At 43.1% G+C, this 19,988-nt stretch overlaps 1 protein-coding gene and 1 pseudogene across 1 annotated transcript; both read left to right on the plus strand.

Moving 5' to 3' along the window:
- The first annotated feature begins 2,562 nt into the window (after positions 1–2,562).
- LOC141167501 (olfactory receptor 11L1-like) lies at positions 2,563–3,513 on the plus strand. Its single transcript, XM_073654900.1, has one exon. The coding sequence runs from the start codon at positions 2,563–2,565 to the stop codon at positions 3,511–3,513; it is 951 nt and encodes a 316-aa protein (XP_073511001.1).
- A 487-nt stretch (positions 3,514–4,000) lies between these two features.
- Positions 4,001–19,988, plus strand: part of LOC141167502 (olfactory receptor 6P1-like) — a 30,576-nt pseudogene continuing 14,588 nt past the window's right edge.

The following is a 19,988-nucleotide window of genomic DNA, read 5'->3' on the forward strand; positions in this document are numbered from 1 at the left end:
CATTACCCTGGAAAGGATGTTCCTTAACATATTTCCCAGGAAAATCCATTTTGTTTAGTTTTTGTATGTTTTATTGTGAGTCCGTAAAAGTGGCGTAAAACTCTGATCACGTTGTTGACAGCAGTGACCTGGGAGTCAGAAATGCTTCCCAATGCTGTTCCCATGTCATTTGAGCACTGTTTCCATCGATATGGGCAATTTTTAGGCCCTCTGCAGACCGCCGCGGGGAGCTGCCTGAAAAATGCTCGAGTTTCCCATAGACTTACATTGGGTTCGTTGCTCTGTTCGAGCACCTGAGTATTCCAATGTGCTCGACCCGAGCAACGAGTACCCAAGCATTTTAGTGCTCGCTCATCACTAGTGGTGACGAGTAGCAGACGAGCCAGAAAGCTAAATATGTTTTTTTTTTATTATTATTTTCAAACTTTTTGACATTCTTTTGGTTCAGAAATATGCCAACCATTGGCTGTTATTTTGCTTCATACGTGCAAAAGTGAATTAGAAAAAACTCCCATTTCGGCAGATGTGGATTTTTGTAAAATTCAAGTAGAATTCACTCATCTGTATATCTTTACACTTTTGAATGTATACATATGAATATACACATACTTTTTTTCTTCATTAAGAATATTTTGCTGTTTTCCACAGTACTGCATGTCATGTATTTTGTTATTTATTCACCAAAGATAATACAATCCCCCGTGAGCACTTTATTGGTCCGTAGTGATTACCAGTTTTCCTCAGGCTGCATAAATAGGGAGACACATTTTTTACTCATTTCACAGAAAGTCACCCAGGCCGGAGATTCTTCATAATTAGCAAAAATTATTTAAAAACATTCACAGAACAATTTCATTATTAACAACAAAGATGTTCCTGTGCTATGAAGGTGAGGTTTTAGAAGGGGTTTTGTTCATGCTCTGAAAAATAATTATCAGACAAAGGAACCAAAAAATGAAATTAGTTTTTTTCACACTTTTCTCCAATCTGTATCACTAAACATAGTTTATTGTGACTCTAGGAGAGGGTAAGAGGCTTATTGTGACTCTAGGAGAGGGTAAGAGGTTTATTGGGACTCTAGGAGAGGGTAAGAGGTTTATTGTGACTCTAGGAGAGGGTAAGAGGTTTATTGTGACTCTAGGAGAGGGTAAGAGGTTTATTGTGACTCTAGGAGAGGGTAAGAGGTTTATTGTGACTCTAGGAGAGGGTAAGAGGTTTATTGTGACTCTAGGAGATGGTAAGAGGTTTATTGTGACTCTAGGAGAGGGTAAGAGGTTTATTGTGACTCTAGGAGAGGGTAAGAGGCTTCCGCCGTCTCTTCGTTCTTGCAACTGGCAAAGTAGAGGTTAGAGAGGTGACATTTGATAGGCTTCCGCCGTCTCTTCGTACTTGCAACTGGCAAAGTAGAGGTTAGAGAGGTGACATTTGATACAAAGGTATGAATATTCTGAAACTGTGTACATCAGATGCCATGTTATACATTGTACAGTGAAAGCACAGTGGCTGAGACTATGCTAAAAACTAATATTTTATTCCTGCTGTTGCTTTAGAACAGCTGATTTTCAAAGAAGTCTAATTTGTTAAGTGCAAAATTTGTATCATGGCCAGTCTTTTACCATGTATATTTGTTACAGGGCACTGGAACCACTGGGGCAAATGCCTTGGCATATAATAATATCTAATATTTTTCAAATCTACATTTAGCCATTGACTCTGAGCCAGTAGGGCCTCCACAGATTCTCAATACAAAGGACAGACCTTTCAGGGTCCACCAGACTCAAAGGAACAAATATATTTCCTAAAGGCAAAGCTTCCTTATAGTTTGCTACAAATAGAATTGGATGTATCATTCCACAAAGAAAATGGAGGAATTCAGAGGTAATCAGAAACATATTGTGCCGTCAATACCTACGTGATATCAATCAGCATCATGGAGTAGTGCGGATTTCACTCCAAGTGGTTGAGAATCGCTACATATACAGCAAAAAGAACAGTACCACGTTATAGTAATACTGTGGGACTGACCTTATTATGACTACTTAACAAGAATACCTGTAATATTGATATGTGTATGAGCCTTTAGGCTATATTGAGAAGAATTTTATGAGGAATTTTAGAGGATCCTTTCCAAAATATCCCCGAAAGATCACTTCAAAATTCTTTAGTAACCTCTTCATGTTCAATTTTTATGGGAAACCACTTTTGCTGATTATGAGTTTTTTGAGTCCCCTTTTTTTATTCTTTTAAAGAGGTTTTGACAAATGCATGTAGGAATGAAAAATTCCACGTCAAGCCTATCCTGACAGAATTGCACCAAACTAGTCATTGTGAAATCAAAAGGCAGCAAAAAAATGCTTCAGGAAAAATAAAGCTCTTCCAAAACCTTTTCAACTTCCCTTCAGGAAACACTTCGGAAAAAGAAAAACTCCTTAAAAAAGGTAGCTTTATAAATAATTTTTTTTTCTTGAAAAACTCATCATTTTTGAACAATCCAGGTAAACATTGTTTTATTGTGATATTTCAAGGAATCTACCTATCTATTTTTTCATCTATTGTCAGATAATGCAAGAGATAAATTCGTCCACCGTATCTCTGATCTATCTCTTGGGGTTTCAGGATACCCACAGAGTAACCTTCATAGTCTTCTTGTTTTTTTTTGTGGTTTATTGTGTGACTGTATGTGGGAACCTTCTCATTATAGCACTGGTGTCCTACAGCCGGATCCTCCACACTCCCATGTATTTCTTCCTCACACAGCTCTCTGTGTCAGACATCATCTTGGCTACCGATATCCTTCCTAATATTCTGCAGGCTGTTGTGGTTAAGGACAACATACTGTCTTTCATGGACTGCATTGCTCAGTTCTACTTCTTCGATGTCTCAGAAACTGCTGACTGTCTCCTTCTAACTGTGATGTGTTACGATAGATACTTGGCCATCTGTCGACCTCTTCACTACACATATATTGTGAATCACCAATTCTGTCTGATAATGGTAATTGCGACCTGGATAACGAGCGCTTCTGTTGTATTAATTCACACTCTAACAATAACCAAACTCGACTTTTGTGGACCCAATATTATCGATCATTTCTTCTGCGATCTTGATCCCATACTTCAGCTTTCATGCTCGGATATCACAGCCGTTGAGATAGAAGTTACAATGCTGAGCGCCTTTCTGGTGGTCATCCCGTTCTTCATCATCATTATTTCATATATTTATATTTTAGTCACGATTTTTGAGATTCCATCGATCACTGGAAGGCAGAAGGCCTTCTCCACCTGCAGCGCCCATCTGTTTGTGGTGTCGATGTACTATGGGACTCTTCTCTGTGTTTATTTGGTTCCTAACAGTAATCAGTCTTGGAATGTTACCAAGTTCCTGTCCTTATTGTACACAGTGGTGACTCCGCTAATGAATCCCATAATATATAGTCTTCGAAACAAAGACTTAAGAAATGGGGTTGAAAAAGTCATTAGTGACCTATATCACTTTAAAAAAAATTACCGTTGACTAATTAACGACTTATATTTACTGTGAATTTACAAATGTATAAAATATAGAATTGCAAATTTAAAAAATTCAAATAATTTGCACATGATAAAACTAAAAGAAAAATAAAAGAAACTCAATAACTTGGTATCCCAACAAATAAACTTATGAAAGCACCACTTCTGCATTTTTTTTATTTTACCGCTCGAGTGGTTCTTCAAATCCCATTCTCCTGCCCCCTTAGATTCACCTTTGGCATCTTCATCTGTTATCACTCACATCAGTCTCCAGCGGTTTATGACCTACAAGTTGTTCCAGTATTTTATGGAGCAAGAGGGAGGTCTCAACTCAATGCAAGCCTATTAGCGCCTCGCTCTGGCCTCGTTCTGGCTCTCATAGACTCGCATTGAAAACTTTTGAAGTAACTTCTGACTTCCAGCCAGTCAGATACTGTAGTCACAAGTTGGCACCGTGGGACTGGAGCAGTACCGAAAAAAGAAAAAGGTGCATGAGGGTGAGTATAAAAGCAAGGGCATGGATCTTAATTTAAAGCACCACTCCAGCTCTGAAAAAAAACAAAATGCCGCAGTGGTGTTTTAAGAAGGACCTTTCATTATTATTAATATATATTTTTTTTCATTTAAATTGAGTTTATTTATTTATTTATTTTACTTACTTATATAGCACCATTAATTCAACAGCGCTTTGCAGACATTATTGGCACTGTCCCCATTGGGGCTCACAATCTAATTTCCCTATAAGTATGTCTTTGGAGTGTGGGAGGAAACTGGAGAAGCCAAAGGAAACCCACACAAACATAGGGAGAACATACAAACTCCTTGCAGATGTTGTCCTTGGTGGGATTTGAACCCAGGACCCCAGAGCTGCAAAGCAACAGTGCTAACCACTGAGCCACCATACAGTGCTAACCACTGAGCCACCATACAGTGCTAACCACTGAGCCACCATGCTGCCCTTGAGTTGCAACTGTTTAATAATTCTGGAGAATTTTTTTTATTTTTTTTTCTCTTCCCATCTGTCCCAAAGTTGCCTTTTGGTATTAAAGATGAACTGTTAACCATCAAGGTCCTCCTTAACCATCCTCTTAACCATCAAGGTCCATACCTGGTCATTTCTCTGTGGGTGTTTCCTTTCTCTCCTCTATGACAAAATTTCTATGGTATACCACCAGTTGGTTGAAGATAAAAAGTTGCTTCTTTCTTTATTAGGGGGCATAACTTTGCAAAGGAGGGACACAGGAATAGAAAGAAACATTTCCAGAATTAGTGAAATTACAGTAAATAGATTAGGCACTTAGTTTTGTAATATTGCTTAGCTTACTTAAAGAAGCAATCCTCCTCTTCCTCCTCCTCCCATCAAGGCTTTTATCCTCTTAATATATTGCAATAACCATATTAAATAGCACGGCATACTACAACTGCTTATGTTTCCCTTCTACTCAGCAAATTTTCTCTTTCCCATTAGGTCAATGACATCACGAGAATGAAGGCTGAATAGCTGAATCCTTCTAAGCTATATGTAGAAGGAGGAGGTCAATTTTCTCTGCACAAGTCATGAATCACTGCAAAAGTCCCTGACGGGGAGGAGCAGAGCAGCTGGGTAAGAAGCTGAAGTGGAGAATGATAAATGCAGGGAGAAGAGACTTCTTGCTTCTACATAGAGCAGAGAAAAGAGGAGAATTGACTGGGAAGAAAGACAAAATGAGCAATTGTAAGTGCACAGTGCTACATATTAGGATGTTTTTAAAATACTAAGCATAAAAGCTTTGATGGGAGGAGGAGCAGGAGAGCTTCTTTAATAATTATCTTCTTCTTAATATATATTATAATGCATTGCACATTTCTCTGTTCAATTACTTTTATGCTGAATGTTTTGGAAAACATAGATTTGGAAGACAGAAATCTCATCTATAAATGTAGGACAAGGCTGATTTTGTTATCAGTATGAGAACAGTATGTTGATCTTTGGGGTATAAAAATGATCCTTGGAATATTGGAATTTTTTTATGCAAATCTGTCATATTATTTTAATTTGGGCATGTATAGAAATGCCATGACTGTAAGCCAGAATTTTGACCTAAATACTGTACCCTTTTGCAGCACATAAGATCCCTTTCTCTCATACTCATGTGGATCTTCATATACATATATTTTTAACTTTTAGCTTTGTCTGTCCATTTTTAATTCTAACTTTTATTCTAAATAAATTTTATTTTTATTCAAATTACCCGTGAAGACCAAATCTTTCCCAAAAAGTGCAGATTTCCATATCAACGGAGAACAAAATTGTAGTCATGGATGTACATGAATTTTATTTTAGTACATTTGTCCACATACATGGTATTTTATGTCTCTACATATTGAATCTCTCTATATGCCTAGGATTTCACATGGATATATACTACCGTTCCAGATACAAATGTAATAATATCATATAAAGAGATCAGTGTATATTAGAACCAAGCTTAATTTAGAGTAGAAAACAACACCCAAGAAATACTTCATATAATTAATTAATCCTTATTGAAAACAATTAATAAAAACAGACAACATTTAAAAAAATGGGAGCAACCACCAGGTGGCACCATAGCCCATATACACTTTACTAGTTTAGGTTTAGTACACGCCTAGCTAACTATTACCATAGGTGCAACACATTGCTGCAAATTCCCCCATACAAAATCACTTGGAATGAAGTAGTATGTATTCTAAGAGTACAATAGTCCCACCCCTCCCATAGGGCAAGTTATTGACAAAGCAAGGTAGCCTGATGTGGGCTAGAGGGCGTCACATACCCTACGCATGTTTCATTTCACTTACCCTTCTTCCGGGGTATTGCCACAATTTAGATTGGGTCTCATTTAATAGTATACTGCCACCAATGAACATAGACACACACACCTGCTTCCCATTACAACGTCAGAATGGGAATGTTGGGAGAAGGAGGAGAAAAAGAAGGAGAAAGGGGAACCCGAGGAGAGGGGGAGGACTATGTTCAGAACATCACCATATTCTTTTATCATATTATTTCTGTGTTCCCCCCTCACACTCCACCTCCACCGCCAAGAGCAGCAGACCAGTTACTACTTCAGATGGCACAGGGCGGGAGGAGAAAAACAGAGTGAGGCAAGGGGGCGTCACCCCACTGTCTCCTCTATGCGTCTCCACCAGCGCCCATAGTGGCGCGTGTCCACCCATTTGCCCAGACAGGTGCATCCGGAGGTCGTGTCAAGGGAGGCGGTCCGAAGACGCTGCCCGGAAACACCACCCTAAGGGACATGATCCGGACCGTGTCATCTCAATTTTATTTTAAAAAAAAAAGTTGCATTTTATACCTCGCTCTATGACCCAATGATTTTAATTTACCAGGGTTTTGATGCTGTAAAACAAGCCCAAATGATCAGCCCTCACCCACTGTGCTTGATAATTGGCACAAGGTGTTTGTTGATATGATGTGTCTGGTTTCGACCAAACGTGACCCAGGGCACTATGACCTTCAGTCTCATCTGTTCATTATTCCTGAAGTCGGCAACTTTGCATGCTTACACAATGCCCCTTTGTTCTTTTGTAAAAAGATGAGGATTTCTGCTGGTGACTCTATGAATCAAGTCATATTTGTTGAGTATTTTATTTATTTTCACTGTCAAGAACTTGAGCATTTAACGTACTAATTGGTGCCAATGTTGTCATTCTACTTTGGGTTTTCACAATCTCTCCGAGCTTTGCACAGCTGACCTTGGGGCTGATTTGCTGGGATTTACACTCCTGGGAATATTGTAATGTTCCTTGTATGTTTTCCAACAGTGAATTATCTTTTACACTGTAGATTGATGGACCAGCGCTAATACCCATGTTATTCTTTGGGGCTGTGCAAATGTGCAATTTTTTCCTCTGACCACTTGGCCCGAGGAAAAAATCGGTCTGATTTAGATTTGGGTGTAAGATCAAAATCATCAATGTAAGTATGGATATGTGGAAAACATTCAACCTTACTCAAATGACATCCAAGTGTTGTCCGATTTTGGAGAAGGAGTAATATTTTTTTTTCTCTCCACCACTGAGAAAAAAGGATACTTCTCTGATCAGTCTGATTAGCCTAATCTGACTGTTTTCTCAGATGGAGAGAAAACAGTCGTGTGAGATAAAGAGACAAGGAAATCGTACATAAAATAGTCCTTAAATAAATTAAACAGTGTATTAAATTATGTCATGTCAACTAAAAATATTCAGTTATAGTCTTTGCTACCAGCAAAGAACAGTATTTAATTAGGAAAAAGATGAAGAATATTTAGACCTTGTATGAAGAGGCAATTTATTTTTAGCTTACATTTTTGACCCTTCCTTTCTTCCTTAACTTTTTTTTTACCCTTCAATGTGGCCATATAATTGCTTTTTCAACAGAACAAACTATAGTTGTGAATTACTCCATTCGCATTACCAAGAAATCTATGAAAAACCCACAAAAACTAAAAAGAGAAATCGTCACAAAGAGGAAGAATGGTAATAGTTTACATTTTTACCACTTTACCATATTTTATTTTCAGAAGTGTAAATAGGTAAAAATGGCCTCATAATTAGTGTTGAGCGAGCATGCTTGACACTGCTCGGTACACGCCCGAGCATCTCACTACTTGGGATGTTCGGCGAGTACCGAGCATTTCCGGGTTACTCGGGCAGGAGCTCGGGTCACCGCCCTGCATGTTTGGCGCTCTTTACAGAGCCAATGAACATGCAGGGATTGCCAGCCAGTCACTGTAATGCCGCAGCCATGTTGTTTGTGGGCATTACATTGATTGGCTGGCCGCACAGTGTCACCTCGAGTATTTAAAACCGGGCGCTGCCAACTTGGATACAGTCGCCCGGGATAAGACAGTGTATGGACAGTGCTGCTGAGTTAGTGAGAGATATATAGTGCAAAATAGTTAGTGTAGGGTCTCTAAAGCCTGCCAAATCAAACAAACAGTCCTTCTCAGGACTAATATCCATCCCAGATATCAGGCAGGCAGGCAGGCTGTATAGGAGACGCAGTGGTTATACCAGCAAACACTGCATTACAGTCCTGTGTGGTGCTGCTCAAATTGCTTGACTTAGTCCCAGGTCTCGGGGGCCAGGAAAAATCCTTTTTTTTCATCTAAATCCTCTTTTTTTTCTCAATCAGACTGTGCAAATACCCGTCTTATTAACCTATTGGTGTCCCCCCCCAAAAAAAAAATAATTAAATGAGTCTGTTTATATCTGTTTAAAAGATTCTGGTGTAGGCCACATAACTATAACTGTGGTTTTGCAGTTTCACGGTTCAAATCTCTGTATTATCCAACTTTTTGCCTTTTTTCCATAAAAAAAAACAGCAATTGTGTCTTGCTGACTGTTCAGACACAAATATATCTGTTTAAAAAAGTCGGGTGTAGGCCCGAGAAATAGAACTGTGGTTTTCCTCTTCCACGGTTGTAATCTCCTTTTTATTACCCTTTTTCCATTGATACTGCGAGTATAAGCTATTTTACTTTATTTACAATGGGCAAGGCGCGTGACAAGGGACGTGGAACTGGACGTTCTGGTGATGGTGCGTGTAGAGGATGGGGCCGTGGCCAAGGTATAAATGTGCCACAACCAACAGCCACTTCTTCTCGCTCCCACTTCTTGACCGATTTACACAACACCAGTATTGCGAACTGATCAATGTGAACAGGTTATTAATTGGATAGCAGATAATACTTCCAGTTACCTGGGCACCACCACCTCCGGTCAGTCTTCCACACGGTCAATTTTTAGTAGCCGTGAGTCTCAACCGCATACTCCTCCTCACCCTGATTCTCCTTCCTCCCACCATGCTGAGTGTCATCAGACAGCAACTGATCTCACATTAGGACACTCTGAAGAGCTGTTCACTGGTCCATTTCCATATTTGTGCCCATCGCCTGCTCCGCTTGAAGTGGGGGAAGAGGAGATCCCATGTAGCGATGCCCAAATATTTGAACAGCCATGGCCACAGGAAGGCGACGCTGGCAATTTGTCACGAGAGGTGGATGATGATGAGACACTATTGCCACGAAGTGAGGAGGAGGATCGTGGTGCAGAAGTGGAAGAGGAGGAGGTGGTGGATGATCTAGTAACTGACCCAACGTGGCAGGAGGACACGCAGAGCCAGGCCAGCAGCACACAGGGGGAGGGAGGCAGAGTACCCCAACAGGCAGGAAGAAGCAGTGTGGTGGCAGCAGACAGAAGGCGGGCAACAGTTCCCCGTAACAAGAACACGAGGGACACTGCCCGTACAACCGGTAGATCTTCCAGAGTCTGGAAGTTTTTTAAGGATTCTGCTGATAACCTCAAAAAGGCCATTTGTACCACCTGCCATGCCACCATCAGCAGGGGTGACAAAAGTACCAGCCTGACCACCACCAGCATGATCAGGCACATGGCAGCAAAGCACCCGACATTGTGGGGCGAACCCCAGGGTCCAAGACCAGTGTCAGCGGGTGTCACCTCTGCTTTTTCCACTGTTGTGCATGTAATTGTACCCCCTGTTGTGCGTGCAAGGCAATCCCCTGTCCATACTGCATGCAAAGATGCCCCCTCCTCTCAATCTTCACTTGTTATGGCAGTTTTTCAAGAAACAGCATCAACGTCCACATCCCACCGCAGCATTCACTTGTCCATATCCCAGACCTTTGAACAAAAGTGCAAATTTGCAGCCAACGACCCACAGGCCACAGTCCTAAATTTGCACATTTCACGACTGCTTGCATTGGAAATGCTGCCTTTTAGGCTGGTGGAGACGGAATCCTTCCGCAACCTTATGGCGGTGGCCGTCCCTCTGTACTTGGTCCCCAGCTGACACTATTTTTCCCAGTGTGCCATCCCTGCACTGCACAAGTACGTGTCCCAAAACATCTGCCGTGTCCTCAACAACACAGTTACTGGTAGAGTCCACCTAACAACGAACACGTGGACAAGTGCTTGTGGCCAGGGACGGTACATCTACCTGATGGCACACTGGGTAAACATAGTGGAAGCCGGGACCCAGTCAGACCTTGGGACGGAACACATGCTCACCACACCGAGGATTGCGTGCCCTATGTCAGTCAGAGTTGCCCCCACAGTGTACAGCTCCTGTGCATTATCCTCCTCCTCATGTTCAGCCTCCATCTCAGATATCACCACATCAGTTACAAGCTGGAAGCACTGCAGTACTGCCTCCAACAAGCGGCAACAGGCTGTGCTGAAACTCATAAGCTTAGGTGATAAACCTCACACTGCTTGTGAGTTGTGGACAGCTGTGAAAGAGAAGGCAGATCTGTGGCTGAGACCGCTGAACCTACATCCAGGCATGGTCGTGCTTGACAATGGCCATAACCTGGTGGCGGCTCTGAGTCGAGACGAGATCACACCCGTACCATGGCTGGCTCATGTGCTTAACCTCGTGGTTCAGCAGTTTCTTAACTCATACCCCAAGTTGCCAGATCTGCTCATCAAAGTACGACGTCTGTCAGCTCATTTTCGGAAGTCGGCTGCAGCTTCAGTCGCCCTTGCTGTGTTGCAGCAGAGTTTGCAGCTTCCGTCACACCGACTGGTGTGTGATGTCCCCACACGTTGGAACTCTACCCTCCACATGTTGCAAAGGATTTTTGAGCAGAAGAGAGCAGTTGTGGAGTACCAGCTGCAACAAGGCCGTCGATATTCAGGTCAGACTCCACATATAAGACCTCAAGAGTGGACCTGAATGTCTGACATATGTACCATCCTGACAAACTTTGAGGAGTCCACCAAGATGGTGAGTGACGATGACGCAATCATTAGCGTCAGCATCCCACTTGTCTATCTTTTGCAATGCTCTCTGCAGAGAATTATAGAGGAGGCATTGCAGCCAGAGTATGATGAGATGGATGAAGAAGCCATAGCGAGCGATAACACACATCCCAGGCTCATCTCATCCCAACGTGCACTGGGGGACAATGAGGGAGAGGAGGAGGAGGAAGAAGAACAGGAGCTGGTATCATGCGCTGTAGACGGTAGTACCTGTACAACTGTCATACCGTCGGTTCAGCGTGGGTGGTCTGAGGACAGGGGGAAGGATGAGGAGGAAGAGGAGGAGGAGGAGAGCATGGTCCGTCATCATCTTGGTGAGGACACGGAAGTCTTGCCTGTTACCAGTCTGACACGCATGGTTGACTTTATGTTACGCTGCCTTAACCGTGACCCTTGCGTTGTCAAAATGTTGGGTGACAGTCATTACTGGTTGGTGACATTTTTAGACCCCCGATACAAGGAGAACTTTCACTCTCTTATTCCTGAGGTGGAGAGGTCTGCAAAAATGGGGCAGTATTAAAAGGCCCTTGCTGCAGATCTTTTAAAAAAATTCCCATCTGAACACGCTAGCGGCAGAGGTCAAAGTTCGTTGCCCAACCAAGGCGTACAGGAAAGAGAGACGCAACTCCAATCCAGCAGAGGGAACACTGTCAACGTTCTGGGACAGTTTTCTGAGACCCGCCCAGCTTACAGGCCCTGAGGCATGGGGAACTCTCACAAGGAGTGGAAAGTTTCAAAAGATGGTGAGGGAGTACCTTGCCGACCTTACCATCGTCCTCCGTGATTCCTCTGGAATGAACTTGCTCTGTACGCCTTGGAGGTTCTGGCGTTCCCTGGCACTAGCGTGTTATTGGAGCGTGTTTTTAGTGCCACTGGGGGAATTATAACTGATAAGCGCACTCGCCTGTCAACTGACAATGCTGAAAAGCTGACCCTAATCAGAATGAAGAATGGCTGGATTGGGCCAGACTTCTCATCACCACCAAATGACAGCAGAGTAACATAAAGTCAAATCTACTGTGTAATTTCGGGAGGTATATTCCCATGCACCACTTCACACCCACACATGGGTATATGCTTCCTCATTTCGGCTGTATTTTGCTCTTCTACTTATCCTCAGCCTCCACCACCACTACACCACCACCAGGCTGACCGTGGTCCGTGTTGCCAGCATTGCAAGTTCCTCCGTCCTAATTTTTGTCAGCTTTTGCTTGGAAGGCATAAGCAAAGACTATGGGAGACCCACTCCCCAATAATGGCAATACTATTTTTAATATGCTGTACTGCATGGCTCTTGTTTGCCAGTATTGCAAGTTCCTCCATCCTAATTTTTGGCAGCTTTTGCTTGGAAGGCATAAGCAAAGACTATGGGAGACCCACTCCCCAATAATGGGAATAATGTTTTTAATATGCTGTACTGCATGGCTCTTGTTAGCAAGCATTGCAAGTTCCTCCGTCCTAATTTTTGGCAGCTTTTGCTTGGAAGGCATAGGCAAAAACTATGGGAGACCCACTCCCCAATAATGTGAAAAAGGTTTTGAATATGCTGTTCTGCATGGCTCTTGTTTGCCAGCATTGCAAGTTCCTCCGTCCTAATTTTTGGCAGCTTTTGCTTGGAAGGCATAGGCAAAGACTATGGGAGACCCACTCCCCAATAATGGGAATAATGTTTTTAATATGCTATACTGCATGGCTCTTGTAAGGGGCATTAAAACCGTTTCGTTAAGCTACTGTGACCTCCACGTCTCTTCCAAGGGGCATTAAATCTGTCTTGTTAAACCACTCTGAACTCCACAGCTCTTCCAAGGGGCATTGAAATGTTGTTTTTAATTACCTCTAACCTCCACGACTCTTCCAACGGGCATTGCATTTCCTCCTAATTTTAGTCAGCTTTTGCTTATCAATGCATAGGCGAAAACTAAGGGAGACCCACTCCCCAATAATAGGTAGAAGGTTTTTAATATGCTGTAATCCACGTCTGTTTCAAGGGGCATTGCAGTTCCTCATAATTTTTTGAAAGCCTTCCATTCACTGCTTAGGCCAACAGTGTACAGGAGACCCAGTTGCTATAAATGAAAAAAACGGCTTAGTTAAGGCCCTCTGACTAGAGATGAGCGGTATTCGACTCAAACTGTTCACCAATCTCAAATTCGAGCTGTTTTGGGCGGTGTTCGAGTCATTCAACGAACTCGAACGATTTGCAAATAATTCGGCTGTTCGAGGTTATGTTCGATAACTGTTCGTGCTCCAAAAGCGTAACTGGATTTTTTCACAGTAATACTGTTAATTAGTGATGAGCGAGCATGCTCGCCACTCCTCGGTACTCGCCCGAGTATCTCAGTACTCGAGATGCTCAGGCCGGAGCTCGAGTCCCCGTCCTGCATGTTTTGCGCTATTTAGGGCACCATACGTGCAGGGATTGTCTGCCACTCACTGTAATGCCGCAGCCATGGTGGTTATCGCATTACAGTGATTGCCCAAATCGATGGGAACAGTTGTTCACAGTGAAACATGAAAAGCCGGCAATGCAGTAGCGGCATACACCGGTACCCGACAATTTAGAACAGAAAGAATAGAGCATCACACATAGATTAGATAGATAGAAACATGTCAGTCACATATATAATAAGAACAGTGACAGGGTTGGTTCCTGTACTTGTCATTTAGTGTTAAAATAAAGGATTTATAAAAAAAAAAAAAAATGGCGTGGGGTTCCCTGTAATTTTAGTCTCTAGCAGAGGTTAAGCAGATGGCTGGGGCAGATGTTTGAAGCCTGGGAAGGGGATAATCCCCACGGAGCTTCCCAGGCTACTAATATCATCCCCCAGCTGAATACCTAGCCTTTACTAGCTATTAAAATGGGGGACCCCAAAAAAATGAGGTGGGTTCCCCCTATTTTAATACCTAGCAAAGGCTAGGCAGACAGCTGGGGGCTCACATTAATAGCCCAGGAAGGGTGCCATGAATATTGGCCCCCTCCCAAGCTAGAAACACCAGCCGTCAGCCGACCCAGAAATGGCGCATCCATAGGATGCGCCAATCCTGGCACTTAGCTTCGCTCTTCCCACTGCCCTGTAGTGGTGGCAGTGGGGTAATAGGGCTAGGGTTGATGTCAGCTTATAATGCCAGCTGACATCAAGCCCAGGTTAGTAATGGAGAGGCGTCTATAAGACACCCCCATTACTAACCCCATAGTGAAAGTGAAATGTAAAATAAAGACACCCACATGGTGAATAAAATCCTTTAATTGAAATACACATTCCTTTAATGTTCTAAATTAAACTCTACTTACCATCACGCTAATTCCAGCTGAAGCCAATGTCTTCTGCAATAAAAGTAAAATAATAAACCAACCTCATCCTTACCTTTCCATGTTTCCCAGGACAGCTCCACATGCAAGTTTGCATCTTCTGATGCAGCAAGGATCACTTCTGATGGGCACACTTTTAGGCAGTGACCTGGGTGTCAGTGATGCTTCCAGGGGTCTTCCCCATGCTGTTCCCATGTCTTTTCAGCACTGTATGGGGGACGGTGTGTGGGCACCCGGCTGCGGGGAAGCTTGGGACTGAGTATGGAAACCCGGCGGTCCCGTGGCAGCTGGGGACCAAGCATGGACACCCGGCCGCCAGGCGGCTGGGGACTGAGTATGGATACCAGGCCGCCGATGCAGCCATGATGTGGTGGCCAGATTCCTCCTCCACATGCCTAAAAGGCCCAATTTCAAGTGCAAGCAAGCAAGCAGTTTGGTGTTGCAGCCTGGGGATGGGTTGGTGGCAGGCTGCATACTGTCGCTTGCATTGCAAGGAATGTGGGAGGTAAAAATGAACACTGTCCAGGGACAAGGACTTGCACGGGGATAGTTGCAAGTCTGCATCTTCTGATGCGGCAAGGATCACTTCTGATGTGCACACTTTTAAGCAGTGACCTGGGTGTCAGAGATGCTTCCAGACATCTACCCCATGCTGTTCCCATGTCTTTTCAGCACTGTATGCATGTGTCACACAGCACATGCCAGATAAGGTTGTAAAATGTTAAAATGACATTTCCCGGTGAATGCATTTGTCACGGTTGAAAGCAATATAAAAGTGCAAAAACGCATAAAAAATGCTACTTGTGAACATAGCCCAAGGTGTGGGGAGTATTTTTGTTTTTGGTTATTTATTTTACCTTATACACAAGTCTTTACCCTGGAAAGTATGTTCCTTAACATATTTCACAGGAAAACGGTTTCAGTTTTGTTTTTAAATGTTTTACTGTGAGGCCGTAATAGTGGCTCAATACCTCTGACCACGTTGTTGACAGCAGTGACCTGGGGGTCAGAAATGCTTCCTGGGGCGATCCCCATGCTGTCTCCATGTCATTTGAGCATCGTCACTATCGTTTTGGGCACTTTTTAGGCTTTCTACAGACTGCCGGGGGTGCCGCCGCAAAAATGCTCAGGTCTCTCATAGACTTACATTGGGCTTGTTGCTCTGGTCGAGCATTCGAGTATCACGGTGAGCTAGGCCTGAGCTTCGAGCACCCGAGCATTTTTGTTACGGGTCCGGGAGGTGGAAACTCTGAGCTGCAATACAAGGGGGAAGTCCTTGTAAGGAAGCGGGTGACTCCCAGGGAGGGCAAGCAGGTATTCACAGCAAGTGACGGGGACAGTCTCTGGGTAAGCGGGCAGGTGGTCATGGCAGGTGACGGGGACAGTCTCTGGGAAGACAGGCAGGTGGTCACGGCAAGTGACGGGGGCAGTCTCTGGGTAGATAGGCAGGTGGTCACGGCAAGTGACCGGGGCAGTCTCTGGGTAGATAGGCAGGTGGTCATGGCAAGTGACCGGGACAGTCTCTGGGTAGACGGGCAGGTGGTCACGGTAAGTGACCGGGACAGTCTCTAGGTAGACAGGCGAGGCGGGTACCTGACAGGTAGCTGGTGGGCACTCCCAGGTGAGCGGGCTGACGGTGACAGCAGGTAACAGGCAGGTAACTGGTGGACGCTCCCAGGTGAGCAGTCTGACAGACGAGGCAGGAGACAGGCAGGTGACTGGTGGACGCTCCCAGGTGAGCGGTCTGACTGACGAGGCAGGTAACAGGCAGGTAACTGAAGGACGCTCCCAGGTGAGCGGACTGGCAGACAAGGCAGATTAGTAGTAGACGCTCCCAGGTGAGCAGTCTGACGGACAAGGCAAGTAACAGGCTGGCAGGCAGGACGAGAAGTCAGGCTAGCAGCGGAACCTGAGGGCTGAAGCACAGGTGAGACACAGTGCAAACAACATAGCTCGGGCACCTCCATTTTGGAGGAGGTGCCTTATAAATGGGAGGTCCTCCGGCAATTGGCCGGGAACTCCTTAGGACGGCGCGCGCGGTCCCTTTAAGAGCGGGGGAGCGCGCGCGCGCCCTAAGCACACTGCCGGGGAAGGAGCGCGTGCCGGAAGCAGCGGGGAGAGAAGCGCTGGAGGACGCCGCGCCAGGAGCGGGGAGGTGAGAGGGACGGCGTCTCTGCCTAGTACGGGGCAGAGACGCCGATGCTACAATTTTATTGCTCGCTCAACACTAATAAGGGCATCTGGCTATCCTCTGAAAGAGTAGACCGCCTAACGTTCATCAAGATGAACAAGTCATGGATCTCTAAGGAATTTTACACCTCGATTGCAGGCTGTGCACACTAGGCGATATTGTAGTTTTTTGTGTCCGGAATTGATCTCGCGTTATTGCAATCTGTGACACCAATAATATTTTGAAATGTGGAGACTCCTGGTTGGGTCACCATCTGGTGTGTTTACTCTAGTGGAAGCGATGTTAGTCCTCATTTACTGTTTCTACTCTGGTGAAATTTATGCCACTTTAGTGTTGTATGACAATAATTTTTGAAATGTGGACACTCCAATTTGGTCTCCATGTGTGTTGCCTGTAGAAGTACGACTCTCAGACCAGCAGGCCTGCACTTACTATTATTCAACTACCTGTGTAACTATCCTTACATTTTTCTAGCAATAGTAGTCTACAAAACTGATTTTTCTGAAACCTGAATGTGGATAAGCAGAAAAGCAGGTTGAGCTGTTGCATTTGGTATCAGGGCTCCCAGCACAGCAGGCCTATTCCGATCCCTCACCCACCTCGTCTTACCTTGAAGTTCAATTCAAAGCTGTAAATGCTGGCCCAGACCCTTGTACCTCATGCATGGCCCATGCCTGACTGCTGCTGTGCCATTATGAAATTTTCAACTATGGGTCAATTGATGCTACTTTTCCTGGAGTCTGTCCCAAATTTGAGTGGTTTGGGAAGCTTTAGGGCCCCCGTTGATGGTTTTGTCTATGTGTTTGGTTTTGCCTCCCTTTGAATCCCTTGGTGTTTGGATATGTTCGTCTAACCATTCGATCGATCATTAGGAAATTCATTGATCGGAACCGAATCTAACCTTGAAAAGTTCACTCATTTCTACTTATCTTCTGCAAAATAATACTGTGAAGGCTGATTTAATACATAAATGTCCCTCCTAACATATTGCTTAGAATCTAGGAGATAATTTTTGGCTCCCTCTTTTTGAAAGGGCAGGATTATTGGGGGAAAAATACAAATAGAAACCTGTGATCCTGGTGTAAGACACAATGGGGTTCAAAACACAGTGCATTTCTTGAACAATTTCTTCAGCTATGTGTCTTGTGTAGAGCACCATATGATAATGTCTCCTAAAAGCAATTATTTGAGGGTATAGGATGTCCTTAATACATCAACTTATGGGAACATACAGGGAAGAACCGTATGCATATGAGATAATTTGGCTACTGACCATTCACAGTTCATATACTTTAAAAAAATATAAGAAAAGGGTAACTTTATCTTTCATTTTACTTTTCCTCCAACTTTTCCTATTGCTCCTTGAGCTATTCTATGTCTTTTATTTTTGTCTTTTATTTTTTTTATAAAATGACGTGAGTTATTTTGGATACAATTGTCTAATCATTATATTATATTTTCTCAGTGGAGAGAGACACAGGAGAAATGAGAAACAACTACCATAAACATGAATAATTCACCTCCTCTCATATTGGTATAAATAGAGGTACTCATCATGCTCCATTATATGGATGATAGCCGCACATGATCTCAGATGTTGGTTCATATATTTACAAATTATACTCTAAATGGATGACTACCAATGGCATCTACATATATTCCCATCTGTATAAAATCATGTACATATCTGATGTAAGTACACAGACCCTTACTGGCATTGAGATCATTAATTGTGAATATTTTCATTTATTCATAAAACATGATGTATATCAGGGATATATGCACAAATTTGTCTAAGGGTATGTTCACACTAGGTGTCTTTTCAGCATTTTTTATGTTTTTTTTATGCAAATTTTCAGCTGCAATTTACAGTACGCATCGAAGTCTATGAGATTTCAGAAATCTCATGCACACACATTGATTTTGGTGCTATCAGTATTTTGTGCATTGCATGTTTTTTTGTACAAAAAAGCATTTCACTTCTGTCAGCGCTTTTTCAGTTTTTTTCACCCATTGAAAGCAAATGCTGAAAATACCCCTAGTGTTAACATAGATATCAGGTTTTACTGTGTTGTTATTGAAAAAAAACTGCTACAGCAGTATGTGAAACTCATTTATTTTTGCGATTTTAGCATCTTGTCTTGGTCACCTGAGATGGCAGTTGGGATTAGTACAGTTTAATTAAATTAGTGATGTGTACACAGGAAACATTGGCTGAGCAAGTTGTGAGATTGAACAATACCTATGGCCCAAGATGGTGTGAAATTGAGCAATTACTGAGCAACTCAATGGCAGACCATAGTGTGAAAATAAACAGTGTACTACAAACTCAATGCACTGCCAGTGTCTTAGTTAAACTATCCCTGAACAATTCACCTCTCTCTACTGTTACATTTCTAATTCTGGTTACTATGGTTTCACATATGTCTTTATTGGTGATCTGTGTTCATGCTTCTGTGGTGGATGAAAAGCTAAATGTTAGAATCCTGCAAAACACACCAAAAAAAGCACCAAAACCTGCATTTTTGCTGAAGCTTCTTTCCTGTCAAGAGATCAGGTTTTGCTTCATCTGCTCATCAAAATCTACAGTGGTGGCCAAAAGTATTGGCACCCCTGCAATTCTGTCAGATAATACTCAGTTTCTTCCTGAAATTGATTGCAATCACAAATTCTTTGGTCTTAGTATCTTCATTTAATTTGCTTGCAAGGAAAAGACACAAAAGAGAATGAAGCAAAAATCAAATCATTGATCATTTCGCACAAAACTCCAAAAATTGGCCAGGAACACAGACAAAGGAACATTCAGGTCTTTGGAGATGGACTTGAAGCCTTGAGATTGCTCATGCTTCCTCACAATTTGGTTTCTCAAGTCCTCAGACAGTTCTTTGGTCTTCTTTCTTTTCTCCATGCTCAATGTGGTACACACAAGGACACAGGACAGAGGTTGACTCAACTTTAATCCATGTTAACTGGCTGCAAGTGTGATTTAGTTATTGGCAACACCTGTTAGGTGCCACAGGTAAGTTACAGGTGCTGTTAATTACACCAATTAGGGAAGCATCACATGATTTTTCAAACAGTGCCAATACTTTTGTCCAACCCATTTTTTAGGTTTGTTGTGGAATTATATCCAATTTGTCTTTAGGACAATTCTTTTTGTGTGTTTTCA

This window comes from Phyllobates terribilis, unplaced genomic scaffold (genome assembly GCF_046119375.1).
Source record: "Phyllobates terribilis strain yellow unplaced genomic scaffold, ASM4611937v1 Scaffold_11__3_contigs__length_659146591, whole genome shotgun sequence".
Lineage (NCBI taxonomy): Eukaryota > Metazoa > Chordata > Amphibia > Anura > Dendrobatidae > Phyllobates > Phyllobates terribilis.